Genomic DNA, 21,834 nt, shown 5'->3' with positions numbered 1-21,834 from the left:
ATCAGTTATACCCCCTCCCCCCCCCCCCCGGTGAGATATACCTCTATAGTACACATCAGTTATACCCCCCCCCCCCACCCCCACCCGTGATATATACCTCTATAGTACACATCAGTTATACCCCCCCCCCCCCCGCCCGTGATATATACCTCTATAGTACACATCAGTTATACCCCCCCCCCCCCCCGTGATATATACCTCTATAGTACACATCATTTATACCCCCTCCCCCCCGGTGATATTACCTCTATAGTACACATCAGTTATACCCCCCCCCGTTGATATATACCTCTATAGTACACATTCCAGTTAGTACCCCCCCCCCCCCCCCCGTTGATATATACTCTATAGTACACATCAGTTATACCCCCCCCCCCGGTGATATATACCTCTATAGTACACATCAGTTATATACCCCCCCCGGTGATATATACCTCTATAGTACACATCAGTTATATACCCCCCCCCCCCCCCCCCCCCCGGTGATATATACCTCTATAGTACACATCAGTTATATACCCTCCCCCCCCCCCCCCCCGGTGATATATACCTCTATAGTACACATCAGTTATACCCCCCCCCAGTGATATATACCTCTATAGTACACATCAGTTATATACCCCGCCCCCCGGTGATATATACCTCTATAGTACACATCAGTTATATACCCCCCCCCCCCCCCGGTGATATATACCTCTATAGTACACACCAGTTATATACCCCGCCCCCCGGTGATATATACCTCTATAGTACACATCAGTTATATACCCTCCCCCCCCCCCCGGTGATATATACCTCTATAGTACACACCAGTTATATACCCCGCCCCCCGGTGATCAGTAATAGAACACCGGCTACTATCTCACCCGTCCTCCGGTTCTTCCGCCATTCTCCTCCCGGCTTCAAGTCGCGTATTTAGACGTCACCAGAGCGCGCGGCTCCATGGTAACCATAGTAACCGGGACCCAACGGAAGTGGCGGGAGAAACCCGGGAACTGCAGGTACATAGGTGAGTGAGGTATATAGGTATACTGAGCCCTGTATACTGTATGAGAGGAGGGATATATGTATACTGAGCCCTGTATACTGTATGAGAGGAGGTATATATGTATACTGAGCCCTGTATACTGTATGAGAGGAGGTATATATGTATACTGAGCCCTGTATACTGTATGAGAGGAGGTATATATGTATACTGAGCCCTGTATACTGTATGAGAGGAGATATATAGGTATACTGAGCCCTGTATACTGTATGAGAGGAGGTATATATGTATACTGAGCCCTGTATACTGTATGAGAGGAGGTATATATATGTATACTGAGCCCTGTATACTGTATGAGAGGAGGTATATATGTATACTGAGCCCTGTATATTGTATGAGAGGAGGTATATATGTATACTGAGCCCTGTATACTGTATGAGAGGAGGGATATATGTATACTGAGCCCTGTATACTGTATGAGAGGAGGTATATATGTATACTGAGCCCTGTATACTGTATGAGAGGAGGTATATATGTATACTGAGCCCTGTATACTGTATGAGAGGAGGGATATATGTATACTGAGCCCTGTATACTGTATGAGAGGAGGTATATATGTATACTGAGCCCTGTATACTGTATGAGAGGAGGTATATATGTATACTGAGCCCTGTATACTGTATGAGAGGAGGTATATATGTATACTGAGCCCTGTATACTGTATGAGAGGAGGTATATATGTATACTGAGCCCTGTATACTGTATGAGAGGAGGTATATATGTATACTGAGCCCTGTATACTGTATGAGAGGAGGGATATATGTATACTGAGCCCTGTATACTGTATGAGAGGAGGTATATATGTATACTGAGCCCTGTATACTGTATGAGAGGAGGTATATATATGTATACTGAGCCCTGTATACTGTATGAGAGGAGGGATATATGTATACTGAGCCCTGTATACTGTATGAGAGGAGGGATATATGTATACTGAGCCCTGTATACTGTATGAGAGGAGGTATATATGTATACTGAGCCCTGTATACTGTATGAGAGGAGGTATATATGTATACTGAGCCCTATATACTGTATGAGAGGAGGTATATATGTATACTGAGCCCTGTATACTGTATGAGAGGAGATATATATATGTATACTGAGCCCTGTATACTGTATGAGAGGAGATATATATATGTATACTGAGCCCTGTATACTGTATGAGAGGAGATATATATATGTATACTGAGCCCTGTATACTGTATGAGAGGAGGGATATATGTATACTGAGCCCTGTATACTGTATGAGAGGAGGTATATAGGTATACTGAGCCCTGTATACTGTATGAGAGGAGGTATATATGTATACTGAGTCCTGTATACTGTATGAGAGGAGGTATATATGTATACTGAGCCCTGTATACTGTATGAGAGGAGGTATATAGGTATACTGAGCCCTGTATACTGTATGAGAGGAGGGATATATGTATACTGAGCCCTGTATACTGTATGAGAGGAGGTATATATGTATACTGAGCCCTGTATACTGTATGAGAGGAGATATATATATGTATACTGAGCCCTGTATACTGTATGAGAGGAGGTATATAGGTATACTGAGCCCTGTATACTGTATGAGAGGAGATATATATATGTATACTGAGCCCTGTATACTGTATGAGAGGAGGTATATATGTATACTGAGCCCTGTATACTGTATGAGAGGAGGTATATATGTATACTGAGCCCTGTATACTGTATGAGAGGAGGGATATATGTATACTGAGCCCTGTATACTGTATGAGAGGAGATATATATATGTATACTGAGCCCTGTATACTGTATGAGAGGAGGGATATATGTATACTGAGCCCTGTATACTGTATGAGATGAGGGATATATGTATACTGAGCCCTGTATACTGTATGAGAGGAGGTATATATGTATACTGAGCTCTGTATACTGTATGAGAGGAGGGATATATGTATACTGAGCCCTATATACTGTATGAGAGGAGGGATATATGTATACTGAGCCCTGTATACTGTATGAGAGGAGATATATATATGTATACTGAGCCCTGTATTCTGTATGAGAGGAGGTATATATGTATACTGAGCCCTGTATACTGTATGAGAGGAGGTATATATGTATACTGAGCCCTGTATACTGTATGAGAGGAGGTATATATGTATACTGAGCCCTATATACTGTATGAGAGGAGGTATATATGTATACTGAGCCCTGTATACTGTATGAGAGGAGGGATATATGTATACTGAGCCCTGTATACTGTATGAGAGGAGGGATATATGTATACTGAGCCCTGTATACTGTATGAGAGGAGATATATATATGTATACTGAGCTCTGTATACTGTATGAGAGGAGGGATATATGTATACTGAGCCCTATATACTGTATGAGAGGAGGGATATATGTATACTGAGCCCTGTATACTGTATGAGAGGAGATATATATGTATACTGAGCCCTGTATACTGTATGAGAGGAGGTATATATGTATACTGAGCCCTGTATACTGTATGAGAGGAGGTATATATGTATACTGAGCCCTGTATACTGTATGAGAGGAGGGATATATGTATACTGAGCCCTGTATACTGTATGAGAGGAGGTATATAGGTATTCTGAGCCCTGTATACTGTATGAGAGGAGGGATATATGTATACTGAGCCCTGTATACTGTATGAGAGGAGGGATATATGTATACTGAGCCCTGTATACTGTATGAGAGGAGATATATATATGTATACTGAGCCCTGTATACTGTATGAGAGGAGGTATATAGGTATACTGAGCCCTGTATACTGTATGAGAGGAGGGATATATGTATACTGAGCCCTATATACTGTATAAGAGGAGGGATATATGTATACTGAGCCCTGTATACTGTATGAGAGGAGATATATATATGTATACTGAGCCCTGTATACTGTATGAGAGGAGGTATATATGTATACTGAGCCCTGTATACTGTATGAGAGGAGGTATATAGGTATACTGAGCCCTGTATACTGTATGAGAGGAGGGATATATGTATACTGAGCCCTGTATACTGTATGAGAGGAGGTATATATATGTATACTGAGCCCTGTATACTGTATGAGAGGAGGTATATATGTATACTGAGCCCTGTATACTGTATGAGAGGAGGTATATAGGTATTCTGAGCCCTGTATACTGTATGAGAGGAGGGATATATGTATACTGAGCCCTGTATACTGTATGAGAGGAGATATATATATGTATACTGAGCCCTGTATACTGTATGAGAGGAGGTATATATGTATACTGAGCCCTGTATACTGTATGAGAGGAGGTATATATGTATACTGAGCCCTGTATACTGTATGAGAGGAGATATATATATGTATACTGAGCCCTGTATACTGTATGAGAGGAGGTATATATGTATACTGAGCCCTGTATACTGTATGAGAGGAGGTATATAGGTATACTGAGCCCTGTATACTGTATGAGAGGAGGTATATATGTATACTGAGCCTTGTATGAGAAGAGATATATATGTATACTGTATGAGAGGAGGTATATAGGTATACTGAGTACTGTATAAGAGGAGGTAAATATGTATACTGAGCCCTGTATACTGTATGAGAGGAGGTATACATGTATACTGAGCCCTATATACTGTATGAGAGGAGGTATATATGTATACTGAGCCCTGTATACTGTATGAGAGGAGATATATATATGTATACTGAGCCCTGTATACTGTATGAGAGGAGGGATATATGTATACTGAGCCCTGTATACTGTATGAGAGGAGGTATATATGTATACTGAGCCCTGTATACTGTATGAGAGGAGGTATATATGTATACTGAGCCCTGTATACTGTATGAGAGGAGGTATATATGTATACTGAGTCCTGTATACTGTATGAGAGGAGGTATATATATGTATACTGAGCCCTGTATACTGTATGAGAGGAGGGATATATGTATACTGAGCCCTGTATACTGTATGAGAGTAGGGATATATGTATACTGAGCCCTGTATACTGTATGAGAGGAGATATATATATGTATACTGAGCCCTGTATACTGTATGAGAGGAGGGATAAGTGTATACTGAGCCCTGTATACTGTATGAGAGGAGATATATATATGTATACTGAGCCCTGTATACTGTATGAGAGTAGGGATATATGTATACTGAGCCCTGTATACTGTATGAGAGGAGATATATATATGTATACTGAGCTCTGTATACTGTATGAGAGGAGGGATAAGTGTATACTGAGCCCTGTATACTGTATGAGAGGAGATATATATATGTATACTGAGCCCTGTATACTGTATGAGAGGAGGGATATATGTATACTGAGCCCTGTATACTGTATGAGAGGAGGTATATATGTATACTGAGCCCTGTATAATGTATGAGAGGAGGTATATATGTATACTGAGCCCTGTATACTGTATGAGAGGAGGTATATATATGTATACTGAGCCCTGTATACTGTATGAGAGGAGGTATATATATGTATACTGAGCCCTGTATACTGTATGAGAGGAGATGTATATATGTATACTGAGCCCTGTATACTGTATGAGAGGAGGGATATATGTATACTGAGCCCTATATACTGTATGAGAGGAGGGATATATGTATACTGAGCCCTGTATACTGTATGAGAGGAGGTATATATGTATACTGAGCCCTGTATACTGTATGAGAGGAGGTATATATGTATACTGAGCCCTGTATACTGTATGAGAGGAGGTATATATGTATACTGAGCCCTGTATACTGTATGAGAGGAGGTATATATGTATACTGAGCCCTATATACTGTATGAGAGGAGGTATATAGGTATACTGAGCCCTGTATACTGTATGAGAGGAGGGATATATGTATACTGAGCCCTGTATACTGTATGAGAGGAGGGATATATGTATACTGAGCCCTGTATACTGTATGAGAGGAGATATATATATGTATACTGAGCCCTGTATACTGTATGAGAGGAGGGATATATATGTATACTGAGCCCTGTATACTGTATGAGAGGAGGGATATATGTATACTGAGCCCTGTATACTGTATGAGAGGAGGTATATATGTATACTGAGCCCTGTATACTGTATGAGAGGAGGTATATATATGTATACTGAGCCCTGTATACTGTATGAGAGGAGGGATATATGTATACTGAGCCCTGTATACTGTATGAGAGGAGGTATATATATGTATACTGAGCCCTGTATACTGTATGAGAGGAGGGATATATGTATACTGAGCCCTGTATACTGTATGAGAGGAGGTATATATGTATACTGAGCCCTGTATACTGTATGAGAGGAGGTATATATGTATACTGAGCCCTGTATACTGTATGAGAGGAGGTATATATGTATACTGAGCCCTATATACTGTATGAGAGGAGATATATATGTATACTGAGCCCTGTATACTGTATGAGAGGAGGTATATATGTATACTGAGCCCTATATACTGTATGAGAGGAGATAGATATATATATATATATGTATACTGAGCCCTGTATACTGTATGAGAGGAGGTATATATATATACTGAGCCCTGTATACTGTATGAGAGGAGGGATATATGTATACTGAGCCCTGTATACTGTATGAGAGGAGGTATATATGTATACTGAGCCCTGTATACTGTATGAGAGGAGGGATATATGTGTACTGAGCCCTGTATACTGTATGAGAGGAGGTATTTATGTATACTGAGCCCTATATATTGTATGAGAGGAGGTATATATGTATACTGAGCCCTGTATACTGTATGAGAGGAGGTATATATGTATACTGAGCCCTGTATACTGTATGAGAGGAGGTATATAGGTATACTGAGCCCTGTATACTGTATGAGAGGAGGTATATATGTATACTGAGCCCTGTATACTGTATGAGAGGAGATATATATATGTATACTGAGCCCTATATACTGTATGAGAGGAGGTATATATGTATACTGAGCCCTGTATACTGTATGAGAGGAGGTATATATGTATACTGAGCCCTGTATACTGTATGAGAGGAGGGATATATATATACTGAGCCCTATATACTGTATGAGAGGAGGTATATATGTATACTGAGCCCTATATACTGTATGAGAGGAGGGATATATGTATACTGAGCCCTGTATACTGTATGAGAGGAGGGATATATGTATACTGAGCCCTATATACTGTATGAGAGGAGGTATATATGTATACTGAGCCCTGTATACTGTATGAGAGGAGGTATATATATATATATACTGAGCCCTGTATACTGTATGAGAGGAGGTATATATATGTATACTGAGCCCTGTATACTGTATGAGAGGAGGGATATATATGTATACTGAGCCCTGTATACTGTATGAGAGGAGGTATATATGTATACTGAGCCCTATATACTGTATGAGAGGAGGTATATATGTATACTGAGCCCTGTATACTGTATGAGAGGAGGGATATATGTATACTGAGCCCTGTATACTGTATGAGAGGAGGTATATATGTATACTGAACCCTGTATACTGTATGAGAGGAGGTATATATGTATACTGAGCCCTATATACTGTATGAGAGGAGGTATATATGTATACTGAGCCCTGTATACTGTATGAGAGGAGGTATATATGTATACTGAGCCTTGTATACTGTATGAGAGGAGATATATATATGTATACTGAGCCCTGTATACTGTATGAGAGGAGGGATATATGTATACTGAGCCCTGTATACTGTATGAGAGGAGGTATATATGTATACTGAGCCTTGTATATTGGATGTATATATGGTTCTCCTCTTATCTATACTTGCAGTATGGAGCGCTATCATGTCCTGGAGCTGATTGGTGAAGGATCTTTTGGAAGAGTCTACAAAGGGAGACGGAAGTACAGCGGAGAGGTGACTACTCTGTATAGTGGGCTCGGCGGGGGGCTGATCCGTTGTACAGGCAGCCTAAGGTTACTGCTATGACTCGCCCGTTGTACAGCCCATCCTTAGTCCGGTATCTGTGTAATCATACTGAAAATAGTAAAATAGAAAACACCCTTAGGGTGCCTTCACACCTACCGACTCGCAGCGTTAATAACGCTGCAAGTCGGCTAGGTCCTGGCAGATCACTGTCAGTACATACACGCAGCGGTCTGAACGACCGCTGCGTGTATGTAAATCTGCCGGCCACTTAACCCCTTCTGATGCCGGCCGCCTCCCGCTCAGCTCTGTATACATTACCTCCTCGCTGCACGGGGTCCCGGCGTCCTGCTCTCCCGCCCGGCCAATCAGTGGCTGCGGCAGGGCAAAACACTGATTGGCCGGGCGGGAGAGCAGGACGCCGGGACCCCGTGCAGCGAGGAGGTAATGTATACAGAGCTGAGCGGGAGGCGGCCGGCATCAGAAGGGGTTAAGTGGCCGGCAGATTTACATACACGCAGCGGTCGTTCAGACCGCTGCGTGTATGTACTGACAGTGATCTGCCAGGACCTAGCCGACTTGCAGCGTTATTAACGCTGCGAGTCGGTAGGTGTGAAGGCACCCTTACATTTTCATTTAAAGGGGAACTCCAGGTAGAAGTAAAAACAATGAATCTTCTGCCGAAGCATATAGCATTGCTTACCTATCTATCCCAGTTTTATAACTACCAAAATCCATTTTTTGGGGGGGTTTGTTCTGTATTGTGTGGCTATACTTCCTGGTTGAGCAGTTGTACATAGTACTACTGGTTCCAGAATGCAATGCTTTCCCTCAGCTCTTCATTTCAGTCCTCAACCCTGCCCATTCCCCACCCAAACTGTTGCTTAACATCTAAGCTGTGTTCACACATTGCAGTTTCATTGTGTTACTGAATTATTTGCAGTACTTTATCATTTCATTGTGGTCCCACCTGCACAGCACCCTGTATTCTCTACCTGTAACACCACACAGCACCCTGTATTCTCTACCTGTAACACCACACAGCACGCTGTATTCTCTACCTGTAACACCACACAGCACGCTGTATTCTCTACCTGTAACACTACACAACACGCTGTATTCTCTACCTGTAACACCACACAGTACGCTGTATTCTCTACCTGTAATACCACACAGCACACTGTATTCTCTACCTGTAACACCACACAGCACTGTATTCTCTACCTGTAACACCACACAGCACGCTGTATTCTCTACCTGTAACACCACACAGCACGCTGTATTCTCTACCTGTAACACCACACAGCACACTGTATTCTCTACCTGTAACACCACACAGCACTGTATTCTCTACCTGTAACACCACACAGCACGCTGTATTCTCTACCTGTAACACCACACAGCACACTGTATTCTCTACCTGTAACACCACACAGCACGCTGTATTCTCTACCTGTAACACCACACAGCACACTGTATTCTCTACCTGTAACACCACACAGCGCGCTGTATTCTCTACCTGTAACACCACACAGCACTGTATTCTCTACCTGTAACACCACACAGCACGCTGTATTCTCTACCTGTAACACCACACAGCACGCTGTATTCTCTACCTGTAACACCACACAGCACTGTTTTCTCTACCTGTAACACCACACAGCACGCTGTATTCTCTACCTGTAACACCACACAGCACGCTGTATTCTCTACCTGTAAGGCTACGTTCACACAGAGCAAAAGGAGCGGATTACGCAAGGAAATATTTCCGCCTGAAATCAACTGACGCTGAATTCCGAGCAGAATATAAGCAGAATGCAAGCAGAATCCCTGCGTATTCTGCTAGGAAAGTGTTCAGCTCGTAATCAGCTCTTGACAAATTCAGCGCGGAATACTCGAGGAATCCGCGCTGAATCCGCATGCATTCAGCGCTGAAATTCAGCGAGTATTTGGTGAGTAAACTAGACTATACCAGAACATATACTAGAATCCTCCTCCCCCCCCTTTTCCCCATTTCCGCGCTGATTCAGCGAGTAATTTCCGCTTGTATTACGCTTGTATTCCGCGCTGAATACGCTTGAATTCAACACAATGGAAATTAGCTCTGCACCTATTTTAACGGCTGAAATTTCAGCGCTGATTCAGCGCAGAAATTCAGCTGCTTTTGCTCAGTGGGAACGAGCCCTAACACCACACAGCACTGTATTCTCTACCTGTAACACCACACAGCACTCTGTATTCTCTACCTGTAACACCACACAGCACGCTGTATTCTCTACCTGTAACACCACACAGCACACTGTATTCTCTACCTGTAACACCACACAGCACGCTGTATTCTCTACCTGTAACACCACACAGCACTGTATTCTCTACCTGTAACACCACACAGCACTCTGTATTCTCTACCTGTAACACCACACAGCACCCTGTATTCTCTATCTGTAACACCACACAGCACGCTGTATTCTCTATCTGTAACACCACACAGCACGCTGTATTCTCTACCTGTAACACCACACAGCACGCTGTATTCTCTACCTGTAACACCACACAGCACTGTTTTCTCTACCTGTAACACCACACAGCACGCTGTATTCTCTACCTGTAACACCACACAGCGCACTGTATTCTCTACCTGTAACACCACACAGCACACTGTATTCTCTACCTGTAACACCACACAGCACGCTGTATTCTCTACCTGTAACACCACACAGCACTGTATTCTCTACCTGTAACACCACGCTGTATTCTCTACCTGTAACACCACACAGCACTGTATTCTCTACCTGTAACACCACACAGCACTGTATTCTCTACCTGTAACACCACACAGCACACTGTATTCTCTACCTGTAACACCACACAGCACGCTGTATTCTCTACCTGTAACACCACACAGCACACTGTATTCTCTACCTGTAACACCATACAGCGCTGTATTCTCTACCTGTAACACCACACAGCACTGTATTCTCTACCTGTAACACCACACAGCACGCTGTATTCTCTACCTGTAACACCACACAGCATGCTGTATTATCTACCTGTAACACCACACAGCACGCTGTATTCTCTACCTGTAACACCACACAGCACTGTATTCTCTACCTGTAACACCACACCGCACGCTGTATTCTCTACCTGTAACACCACACAGCACGCTGTATTCTCTACCTGTAACACCACACAGCACGCTGTATTCTCTACCTGTAACACCACACAGCACGCTGTATTCTCTACCTGTAACACCACACCGCGCTGTATTCTCTACCTGTAACATCACACACAGCACGCTGTATTCTCTACCTGTAACACCACACAGCACACTGTATTCTCTACCTGTAACACCACACAGCACGCTGTATTCTCTACCTGTAACACCACACAGCACTGTATTCTCTACCTGTAACACCACACAGCACTGTATTCTCTACCTGTAACACCACACAGCACTGTATTCTCTACCTGTAACACCACACAGCACGCTGTATTCTCTACCTGTAACACCACACAGCACGCTGTATTCTCTACCTGTAACACCACACAGTACTGTATTCTCTACCTGTAACACCACACAGCACTGTATTCTCTACCTGTAACACCACACAGCACGCTGTATTCTCTACCTGTAACACCACACAGCACGCTGTATTCTCTACCTGTAACACCACACAGCGCTGTATTCTCTACCTGTAACACCACACAGCACTGTATTCTGTACCTGTAACACCACACAGCACGCTGTATTCTCTACCTGTAACACCACACAGCACTGTATTCTCTACCTGTAACACCACACAGCACGCTGTATTATCTACCTGTAACACCACACAGCACGCTGTATTCTCTACCTGTAACACCACACAGCACTGTATTCTGTACCTGTAACACCACACAGCACGCTGTATTCTCTACCTGTAACACCACACAGCACTGTATTCTCTACCTGTAACACCACACAGCACGCTGTATTCTTTACCTAATAGTCCTAATGTCACTGAAGAGTTTTGCACAGTGAAGTTGCAGTAGCTGCTTGTGGCTGGTCAGAGATGGTGAATCACTCAGGGGATTGGGGGATCCAGCCCCGCCTCCTGTCTGCATCATCAGCCTGTGCTCAGCAAACACACACAATGTGAGACAGAGGCATGGAAGATTTGTCTCCTAAGGGGGAGAGCAAAAGGAGCAGGAGACTATGTGGATTGGCACAAAGACTGTTTTTCTTCACTTCCTGGATGTCAGTCAGCTACCAGTGTGGCAGAACCGCACAGATACAGTAATACATTATACAGACACATTTATATAACGTTTAACCCCTTAACGACCGCGGGTGTAAATGTCCAAAGCCCATGCCTTACATCTACGCCCGTGGTTTCCCCTATCGCTGTGTGTACACACACACACCTGGGAAGATGGATAGCTTGTCGGCACGGGGGGTGGTTAACCCCTACTGTGTAGACGATCTCCGTTATTGGCTGATCAATTCAGATCAGCCAATAGCGGCGATCTGCAGCTTTCCGGGTCATCGTGACTCGGAAAGCAATGGCGGACGGTGCAGTCCGAGAACGGCACCGACCGCCATTACTGTTAAAAGTAATGGTGGCCAAGGTGCCACGTCCCGATCGGCTGGCCGGGACCGACCGGACGATCACAGCGATACAAGTCCCCCAAGAAAGGGTTAAATACCTGCTGTGGACACCTCAGCCAGGTAGCCGAGTTATCCAGAGCAGGTATTGACCCATACTCACCTGATCCAGCGTCTTCTGTGTTCTGATCGTGTCCTCTTCTTCGGTCGGCGTCTTCGGCTATTTCCGTCAGTCCGGCTTCGAAATTTGCGTTCTACTGCACCCTACCGCCGCTAAGTGTTGATCAGCATCGCAGGTAAGTGCGCTGCTAATCAGCAACTCCTCCTTTTTTTTTTTTTTTTTTCTATATCCTACAGCCACGGTCTGCTGATAAGTACCGCACATAAGTGCGGCATTTATCAGCATAGGTTAGCATAGCATAGGCGTAGGTTCTTTTTTTAGACTTAATGTTAAATAAACACGTAAAAACCACTATTACACTACATGAAATAAAGTTTTACACTACACCACTACACATTTACATACCCCATATACCAATCCCTGTATAAAAATGGCCTTCAGGGTGTTTTCAGCGGCGGAGGCATACGCTATTATTGCCTCCGACACTAAAACAGCCAGTGAGGATGAATGGGGGGGATCCTTTTTTCCTCCATTCATCCTCATCCACCAGTGATGTGTCTTGGGGTAGCGTAGTGTACGCTGCCCTCCCAGACACGTCTTTTCCGCCAGTACTGTCCCAATAAGAGATGACGGTATGGCGCAAAATTCTACAAACTCTGTGAGAGAACCTCAGGGTACACTTACAGATTTAGGGTACGTGCACACTGCGGAGTGGCGAAGGATAACCCTTTGTGCATTCCACAGCTGGCACCCGCCGGCGGACTGATGGAGGCGTGTGTCTCCACCCGTGTCATATACTCCATGTTATGCACGAGCGTTCATTCTTTGGACAGAGGGCGGAGAATGGAGTCTATAACATGTGTGGAGAAGTGCACGCATCCATCAGTCCGCCGGCGGGGGCCAGCTGCGGAATGCATGAAGGGTTATCCTTTGCCATTTCGCAGTGTGCACGTACCCTTAGAGTGTATGTAGGAAGGGACACCCGAATCCAGCCCCCAGATGTCCCCCCCCATCCTCCGAGTTAGTGGGAAGATTGTTTGGGAACTGATCTTCCCACTGCTGGATAAATGTTACCACCCGTACGGGGATAACTTATGCCAGCACCCCCCTCTTCCGTTCCCTTGCTTCACGAGCTACTGTAGCTTGCGGCACAATCCGAAAATACCAGAAGCCGTAATAGAGCCCTAATATTTAGCAGCCATGGAGCGGGCTACACCCCATAAGGAATCTAACAAGGGGGGCAGCAGGGATATGGCCCCCTGGTGACGGACACATTTGTGCCGTGAAAATGAAAAAAATGGTATTTTTTATTTTCACAGCACATGTTCTACATAAGTGCCCGTCACCAGTGGGGTCCATATGCTCACTGAGGGGTGTAGTTTCCAGAATGGGGTCACTTGTGGGGGGTTTCTTCTGTCCTGGCAGCACAGGAGCTTTGTAATTGCGACATGGCCTCCATCCTCCATTCCAGCCTCTAAATGGCGCTCTGTCCCTTTGGTGGCTTGCCCTGTGCCCATATGGCACATTATGCCCACATCTGGGGTATTTTTGTACTCAGGGGAAATTACCCTACACATTTTGCACTCATTTTCTTTTTTAAACGCTTGTGGAAATTGAAAAAATCAGGGCTAGACCAACATTTATTGTAAAAAAAAAAATTTTAATTCTTACACTAAATCATTGATCTTGTCTTTTTTTCACTTTAACAAGGGGTTAAAAGATAAAAAAAAAAACAAAAAAAAACCAACACAAAATATGTAGTGCAATTTCCCCTGAGCACGGAAATACCCCACATGTGGACATAAAGCGCCATGCGGGTGCAGGGTAAGCCTCCAAAGGGAAGGAGCGCCATTTGGCTTTTTGAGGCTGGATTTGGTTGGAATGGATTTCGAGGGCCATGTTTCATGTAAAAGGCCCCTGTGTTGCCAAGACAGTTGAACCCCCCCCACAAGTGACCCCATTATGGAAACTACACCCCTTTTGAGTATAGAGCTCTCCCCACCCCCTCCCCAGCACTGCACCCCTCCCAGTAAGGAAGGGGGGGTCACTTAACCCCTTCCTTGCTGGCATGGGTGCAGTCTGACATCAGTCTGGCCCCCAAGGGGTTAAGGGGGATGCAATACATCCTCCCTTAACCCCTTGGGGGCCAGACTGTAAGCAGCGATCTGTAAAGATGCTGTAAGGAGCACAACACCGCTCACAATGATGGGTGTTGTGCTCCTGTTTGTGTGTTTTTTGTGTGTTTCTCCCTTTTTGTTTTTCAGATATCGGTATCCTGGGGATTACGTCGGATTCCGTGGACTACGTCGATGACCAGCGTTTTTTTGTTGTTTTTTTTTAATAAAATGGTCAATGAGGGGTGTGGGGGTGTTTTTATTTGAATTAAAAAAAATTTTAACTTGTGTCTTTATTTCTTTACTTCATAGACTTAGTAGTGGAAGCCGTCTAATAGACGGAATCCATTACTAAGTCGGGGCCTAGTGTTAGCCGGTATAAAATGGCTAACACTAACCCCCCCATTATTACCCCAGTACCCAATGCCACCAGGGGTACTGGGAAGAGCCGGGTGCCAGTGGTCCCGGAGCGTCAATATTGGCGCTCCTGGACCGGGCGGCAGCAGGCTGGTAAGATTTAGGCTGGGGAGGGCCTAAACCAATGGCTCTTCCCACCCTGGTGTTACCAGGCTGGTTATAAAAATAGGGGGGACCCTATGCGGGTTTTTTCTTATTATTTATTTATTTAAAAAAAAAAACGCATAGGGTCCCCCCTATTTTTTATAACCAGCCGGGTTAAAAACCAAACGACAGCAGCCTGGTAACACCAGGCTGGGAAGAGCCATTGGTTTAGGCCCTCCCCAGCCTAAATCTTACCAGCCTGCTGCCGCCCGGTCCAGGAGCGCCAATTTTGACGCTCCGGGACCACTGGCACCCGGCTCTTCCCAGTACCCCTGGTGGCATTGGGTACTGGGGTAATAATGGGGGGGTTAGTGTTAGCCATTTTATACCGGCTAACACTAGGCCCCAACTTAGTAATGGATTCCGTCTATTAGACGGCTTCCACTACTAAGTCTATAAAGTAAAGAAATAAAGACACAAGTTAAAAATTTTTTTTATTCAAATAAAAACACCCCCACACCCCTCATTGACCATTTTATTAAAAAAAAACAACAAAAAAACGCTGGTCATCGACGTAGTCCACGGAATCCGACGTAATCCACAGGATACCGATATCTGAAAAACAAAAAGGGAGAAACACACAAAAACACACAAACAGGAGCACAACACCCATCATTGTGAGCGGTGTTGTGCTCCTTACAGTATGCAGCATCTTTACAGATCGCTGCTTACAGTCTGGCCCCCAAGGGGTTAAGGGAGGATGTATTGCATCCCCCTTAACCCCTTGGTGGCCAGACTGATGTCAGACTGCACCCATCCCAGCAAGGAAGGGGTTAAGTGACCCCCCTTCCTTGCTGGGAGGGGTGCAGTGCCGGGGAGGGGGAGAGCTCTATACTCACCCCGATGTGTCCTCTTCGCTGGTCCGCAGCACAATGAAGTCACTGTACTGCGGACCGGCTCATTATATGTGCGCTGAGCCGATCAGCCAATCAGCTGAGCGCACATATAATTCTAAATGTTTCCTCTAATAATGCTATTGTGATAACATAATTAGAAGAAACATTTGATGTTTTCATTAAGTAAAGTGATGATTAGTACAGAAAGCTCTATTACCGGCAATATGAATTAACGGCTTATGGAGCTTCCTGTACTAATTAATATTTAATTAATAAAACACATTTTCGATTAAATAAATTCAGTTTCGTTATTCAATAATTTAATTCTAACGAATCCATCATTGTGCAATTAAATATACTGTCAAAAAATAAATATATATATAAATATACATTTATTTATATATCTATTTTTTTTAACAGTATATTTAATTGCAAAATGATGGATTCGTTAGAATTAAATTATTGAACAACGAAAGGGACTTTATTACAAAGAAAATGTGTTTTAGTAATTTAATATATTAACTATTAGAGGCATTGGCATTCGGCATCATTGCCGGCTATTTTTGAAGTACTCCGTACGGACCGCCTGTCAATCCACGGCCGCGTTTCCAGCCGCAAACAATGGTCTTGTTCATTTTTTACGGATCCGTTTACGATCGGGCCGTAGGCTCATACATAGTGTGCACTGTGCAGCCGTATATCGTATACTTTCCAGCGTACGCATGAACCACCAAAAATACCGCCGCACAATTTCAGCCGCAAATACAGCCGCACACTTACATAGTCTGAACCTGGCCTAAACCTGAACAGGTCCCTAAAAATATCTGATTTTGAAATTTTACTGAAAATTTGGAAATTTGCTGCTAATGTTTTACGCTTTCTATTGTCTAAAAAAAATGAAATATAGTTTAATAAATGCCGCCAACATAAAGTAGACATGTTGCTAATGCTATTTAATATATAATTTATGTGGTATAACCACTTTCTGTATAAGCAGAAAAGTTTCAAAGTTGGAAAAATGCATTTTTTTCAAAATTTTTCACGTTATTTTGGATTTTTTCATAAGGATTTGTTATAAGTATCAACTTCAATTTACCAGAAATGTGAAGTACAATAGGTCACGAGAAAACAGTCTCAGAATCAGCCGGATAGGTAAAAGCATCCCCAAGTTATTAATGAATAAAGTGACACAGGTCATATATTTATAAGATTTGCCTCGGTTCTTAAGGCCATTTTAGGCCCGGTCCTTAAAGTGACCCTGTCGCCCCCTTTTTGCATTCTGACATCTCTACACAGGTATAAAGGGTAGATTTAGCGTTTTTCATACCTTATTTCATATCATACGGTGCTTGTTCAAGTAAAAAGTGTCCTTTTATCGATTGCAGTAAGTGGCATTAGCGTCACTTACCCCCGCCACTTAGCCCGCACCCTTGACGGCCATTGGTTGGCCGACGTAAAAGGGGTGGGGTCTAGGCCAGCGAGGGGGCTGGGCCAACTGTGGTGTTGTGGGCGGGCCTAAGTGGCGCTAATGCCGCGAGACCCCGCCCACTTAACACAATCTGCAGTTGATAAAAGATGACTTTTTACTTGAACAAGCACCATGACGTATGATATAAAATAAGGTATGAAAACTGCAACATTTACCCTTTACACTTGTGTAGAGATGTCAGAATGCAAAAAGGAGGTGACAGTGTCCCTTTAAGGGGTTAATGTACTTTTAATATAAAAATTTTTTCCTTATGTGCAGTTCCCCTTCAAGCAGTTTTTTTTTATTTTGTTGTTTTGCACCTTATTGTATGGAAAAATTCCCGCATTACAAAGGACAATAGCTGCTGCTGCTGCAAAAACCCCTCATATGAGTTAGTACATGGAAAACGTGGCAGCTGTATGGCGGTGTGGCTTTATGAAATGGAACAAAGGGGTTATGTGTGAGATCAACTAATAGAGAGATGGTAATGACAAGGGAAAAAAGAGAGGACAGATTATAAATGTAAATGGAGAGAGTGATAGGTCATAAGAATAAGATATTGGAAACAATTGTAGATTACACATACACAACATAAAATACTTTTATGAAAAAGGCCCTAAAATTGAAAAAGATAAAAATAAGGATATAAAATTGTCAAAAATTGTAAAAATTAGAACCAAAAACCAGCAGACCTCGGGGTGATCAGCCCCAGGGTTGTTGGAGAATTATCAATAATGTATTTGGCCGTAAGTGGACTGCTATGAAAGTGCGCAGATGGTGTATATACAATACATAGAGGTAAAATCTGCAGTGTGCAGTGAGAGTCATTACACAGGTAATGGGCGGCTTTGTAAAAGAAGTTCAGGTGTAGGTAAATGTAGCTCGGCACCGTTACCCAATAAAATCTTAGTGATTGCAGTAAGTTGATGGTGCTAGGAGCACCGCTCACCCGTCTAGCGGCTTTAGGATCCCCGTGTCAGGCTGATGGAGTATCCGGGTATATGCTGCTGGTGGTGAGTGTTCTCCCTGGTTGCTCTCGGCTCGCGTGTGCACAGGGTTGAGACTCCTTTAGGGTGCCTTCACACCTACCGGATCCACAGCGGATCTCACTTCTGCGGATTCAAAGCAAGAACCGCTGCGGATCCGGTATCAATTCACCCCTATGATAGCACATATTGGCAGCGGGATTGACATCCCGCTGTGAACATGTGCTTTAACTCCCTGGTGCTTACAGCCCCGCTGTCGCATCCCCCATCCCCATCCCCGGCGGCGGCACATCCCCCCCATCTCCGGCCCGCCACCGCGAGCATACATTACCTGCTCGACGGCGCGGCTGCAGTGAGGCTCAATCTGAGCGGGACCGGAGCCGGCAGCCTCACTGCAGCCGCGCCGCCGAGCAGGTACTGTATGCTCTCGCGGTGGGATGCGGGCAGCAGCGGGCTGGGGGTGGGCTGATGGGGGGATGTGGCCGGGATGGGGGGGATGCGACGGCAGGGCTGCGGGCACCAGGGAGTTGAAGCACATATTCACAGCGGGAAGTCAATCCCGCTGCCAATATGTCCTATCATAGGGCTGAATTGATACCGGATCTGCAGCGGTTCTCGCTTTGAATCTGCAGAAGTGAGATCCGCTGTGGATCCGGTAGGTGTGAAGGCACCCTTATAGTGGAGAGAGGTTGCGCATGCGTATTGTGCTTTGTTGACCGCCGAACCTCGTGGGTGTTTTGGCGGTGAGTCCACTTGTGTGTTACGGCAAGTAGTTCATCAAAATTGATCCTCAAAATGGGTTTAGACTGAGCTGGACGCGTTTCAAAGTCTCCTTAGGCCGAGGAGGGCCCAATCAACGATGTAAACGAGCGGCGATCTGCTTGATCGCTGCTCGTTTACTGGGCCTATTCCACGGCCCGATGATCGTTGAGCGAGGGCTGCAGGGACATCGTGACCGATGTCCTTGCAGCCCTTGCAGCAGCAGTAATACATTACCTGTCCAGGCTTCTCTCGCTGTCTTCATCCCCGGGTCCTGCGCGCTCTATCTTCTGAATGGCCGGTCAGCTGACAGGCCACACTCAGCCAATCACAGGCCGTGGCGGTCCCGGCCTGTGATTGGCTGAGCGCTCCGTCAGCTGACCGGCCATTCAGAAGATAGAGCGCGCGGGACCCTGGGATGAAGACAGCGCAGAGAAGCCTGGACAGGTAATGAATGGGGTGAATTGATACCGGATCCGCAGCGGTTCTCGCTTTGAATCCGCAGAAGTGAGATCCGCTGTGGATCCGGTAGGTGTGAAGGCACCCTAAAGGAGTCTCAACCCGGTGCACACGCGAGCCGAGAGCAACCAGGGAGAACACTCACCACCAGCAGCATATACCCGGATACTCCATCAGCCTGACACGGGGATCCTAAAGCCACTAGACGGGTGAGCGGTGCTCCTAGCACCATCAACTTACTGCAATCACTAAGATTTTATTGGGTAACGGTGCCGAGCTACATTTACCTACACCTGAACTTCTTTTACAAAGCCGCCCATTACCCGTGTAATGACTCTCACTGCACACTGCAGATTTTACCTCTATGTATTGTATATACACCATCTGCGCACCATCATAGCAGTCCACTTACGGCCAAATACATTATTTTTTTATTTTTTTTTGTGTAAATCAGCTTTTATTAAAGGTTTTAAACAAAGTACAGATTAGGGCTGGGCGATATGGCCAAAAAATAAAATCTCGATTTTTAAAAAATTTTGGACGATTCTCGATTTAAATCTCGATTTTTTTGTTTTTGCTAAATAAATAGGACATTTTTCTCCCTGCAGCATCAGATACGATTTTATTGACGTTTGAGACAACTATATTGTTTCCCAGTGTAACAGTGCTCCTCCTGTGCCCCCATGTAGTAGACAAACACATTGTGTGCCCCATATAAGTAGTTTTCCCAAATATGTGCCCTATGTACTCTGTGCCCCCATATAGTATAGGCGATCTTCTTTGTGCCTTCATCTAGGTAGGGAGTAGTAGTGAGGGTATAGTGGATAAGGGGTGTAATAGTACAGGTAAAGATGAGGAGTGTGGTAGTAGTACAGGTATAGATGATGGGTGTAGTAGTACTACTGAGGGGGTATGGGGTGGACTGGGGGTCACTGAGTGGGTATGGGGCAGAATGGGGGTCACTGAGGGGTATGAGGCAGGCTGGGGGTCACTGAGGGGTATGAAGCAGGCTAAGGGTCACTGAGGGGTATGGGGCAGGCTGGGGGTCACTGAGGGGTATGAGGCAGGCTGGGGGTCACTGAGGGGTATGAGGCAGGCTGGGGGTCACTGAGGGGTATGGGGCAGGCTAAGGGTCACTGAGGGGTATGGGGCAGGCTGGGGGTCACTGAGGGGTATGAGGCAGGCTGGGGGTCACTGAGGGGTATGGGGCAGGCTAAGGGTCACTGAGGGGTATGGGGCAGGCTGGGGGTCACTGAGGGGTATGAGGCAGGCTGGGGGTCACTGAGGGGTATGGGGCAGGCTGGGGGTCACTGAGGGGTATGAGGCAGGCTGGGGGTCACTGAGGGGTATGGGGCAGGCTGGGGGTCACTGAGGGGTATGGGGCAGGCTGGGGGTCACTGAGGGGTATGGGGCAGCTGAGGGGTCACTGAGGGGTATGGGGCAGCTGAGGGGACACTGAGGGGTATGGGGCAGGCTGGGGGTCACTGAGGGGTATGAGGCAGGCTGGGGGTCACTGAGGGGTATGAGGCAGGCTGGGGGTCACTGAGGGGTATGGGGCAGGCTGGGGGTCACTGAGGGGTATGGGGCAGCTGAGGGGTCACTGAGGGGTATGGGGCAGGCTGGGGGTCACTGAGGGGTATGAGGCAGGCTGGGGGTCACTGAGGGGTATGAGGCCGGCTGGGGGTCACTGAGGGGTATGAGGCAGGCTGGGGGTCACTGAGGGGTATGGGGCAGGCTGGGGGTCACTGAGGGGTATGGGGCAGCTGAGGGGACACTGAGGGGTATGGGGCAGGCTGGGGGTCACTGAGGGGTATGAGGCAGGCTGGGGGTCACTGAGGGGTATGGGGCAGGCTGGGGGTCACTGAGGGGTATGGGGCAGGCTGGGGGTCACTGAGGGATATGAAGCCGGCTGGGGGTCACTCAGGGGTATGGGGCAGCTGAGGGGACACTGAGGGGGTATGGGGCAGCTGAGGGGGTATGGGGCAGCTGAGGGGACACTGAGGGGGTATGGGGCAGCTGAGGGGACAC

General features: G+C 45.5%; 1 protein-coding gene across 2 annotated transcripts in view; it reads left to right on the top strand.

Moving 5' to 3' along the window:
- Positions 1-938: 938 nt before the first annotated feature.
- The window catches only part of STK36 (serine/threonine kinase 36), a 146,743-nt gene continuing 125,847 nt past the window's right edge, over positions 939-21,834 (top strand). Inside the window, exons 1-2 of one of the 2 annotated variants that reach the window (XM_069984782.1) lie at positions 939-1,009; positions 7,821-7,905. In XM_069984782.1, coding sequence (XP_069840883.1) covers positions 7,822-7,905 — 84 coding nt within the window. In that variant the 5' untranslated portion in view covers positions 939-1,009; position 7,821. The remainder of the gene's footprint in view (positions 1,010-7,820; positions 7,906-21,834) is intronic. The other variant, XM_069984783.1, reaches the window with a different exon arrangement.

Source organism: Dendropsophus ebraccatus, chromosome 9 (genome assembly GCF_027789765.1).
Source record: "Dendropsophus ebraccatus isolate aDenEbr1 chromosome 9, aDenEbr1.pat, whole genome shotgun sequence".
Taxonomy (NCBI): Eukaryota; Metazoa; Chordata; class Amphibia; order Anura; family Hylidae; genus Dendropsophus; species Dendropsophus ebraccatus.
The sequence above is the reverse complement of the archived record's forward strand: the minus strand, read 5'-3'. Positions and strand labels throughout refer to the sequence as shown.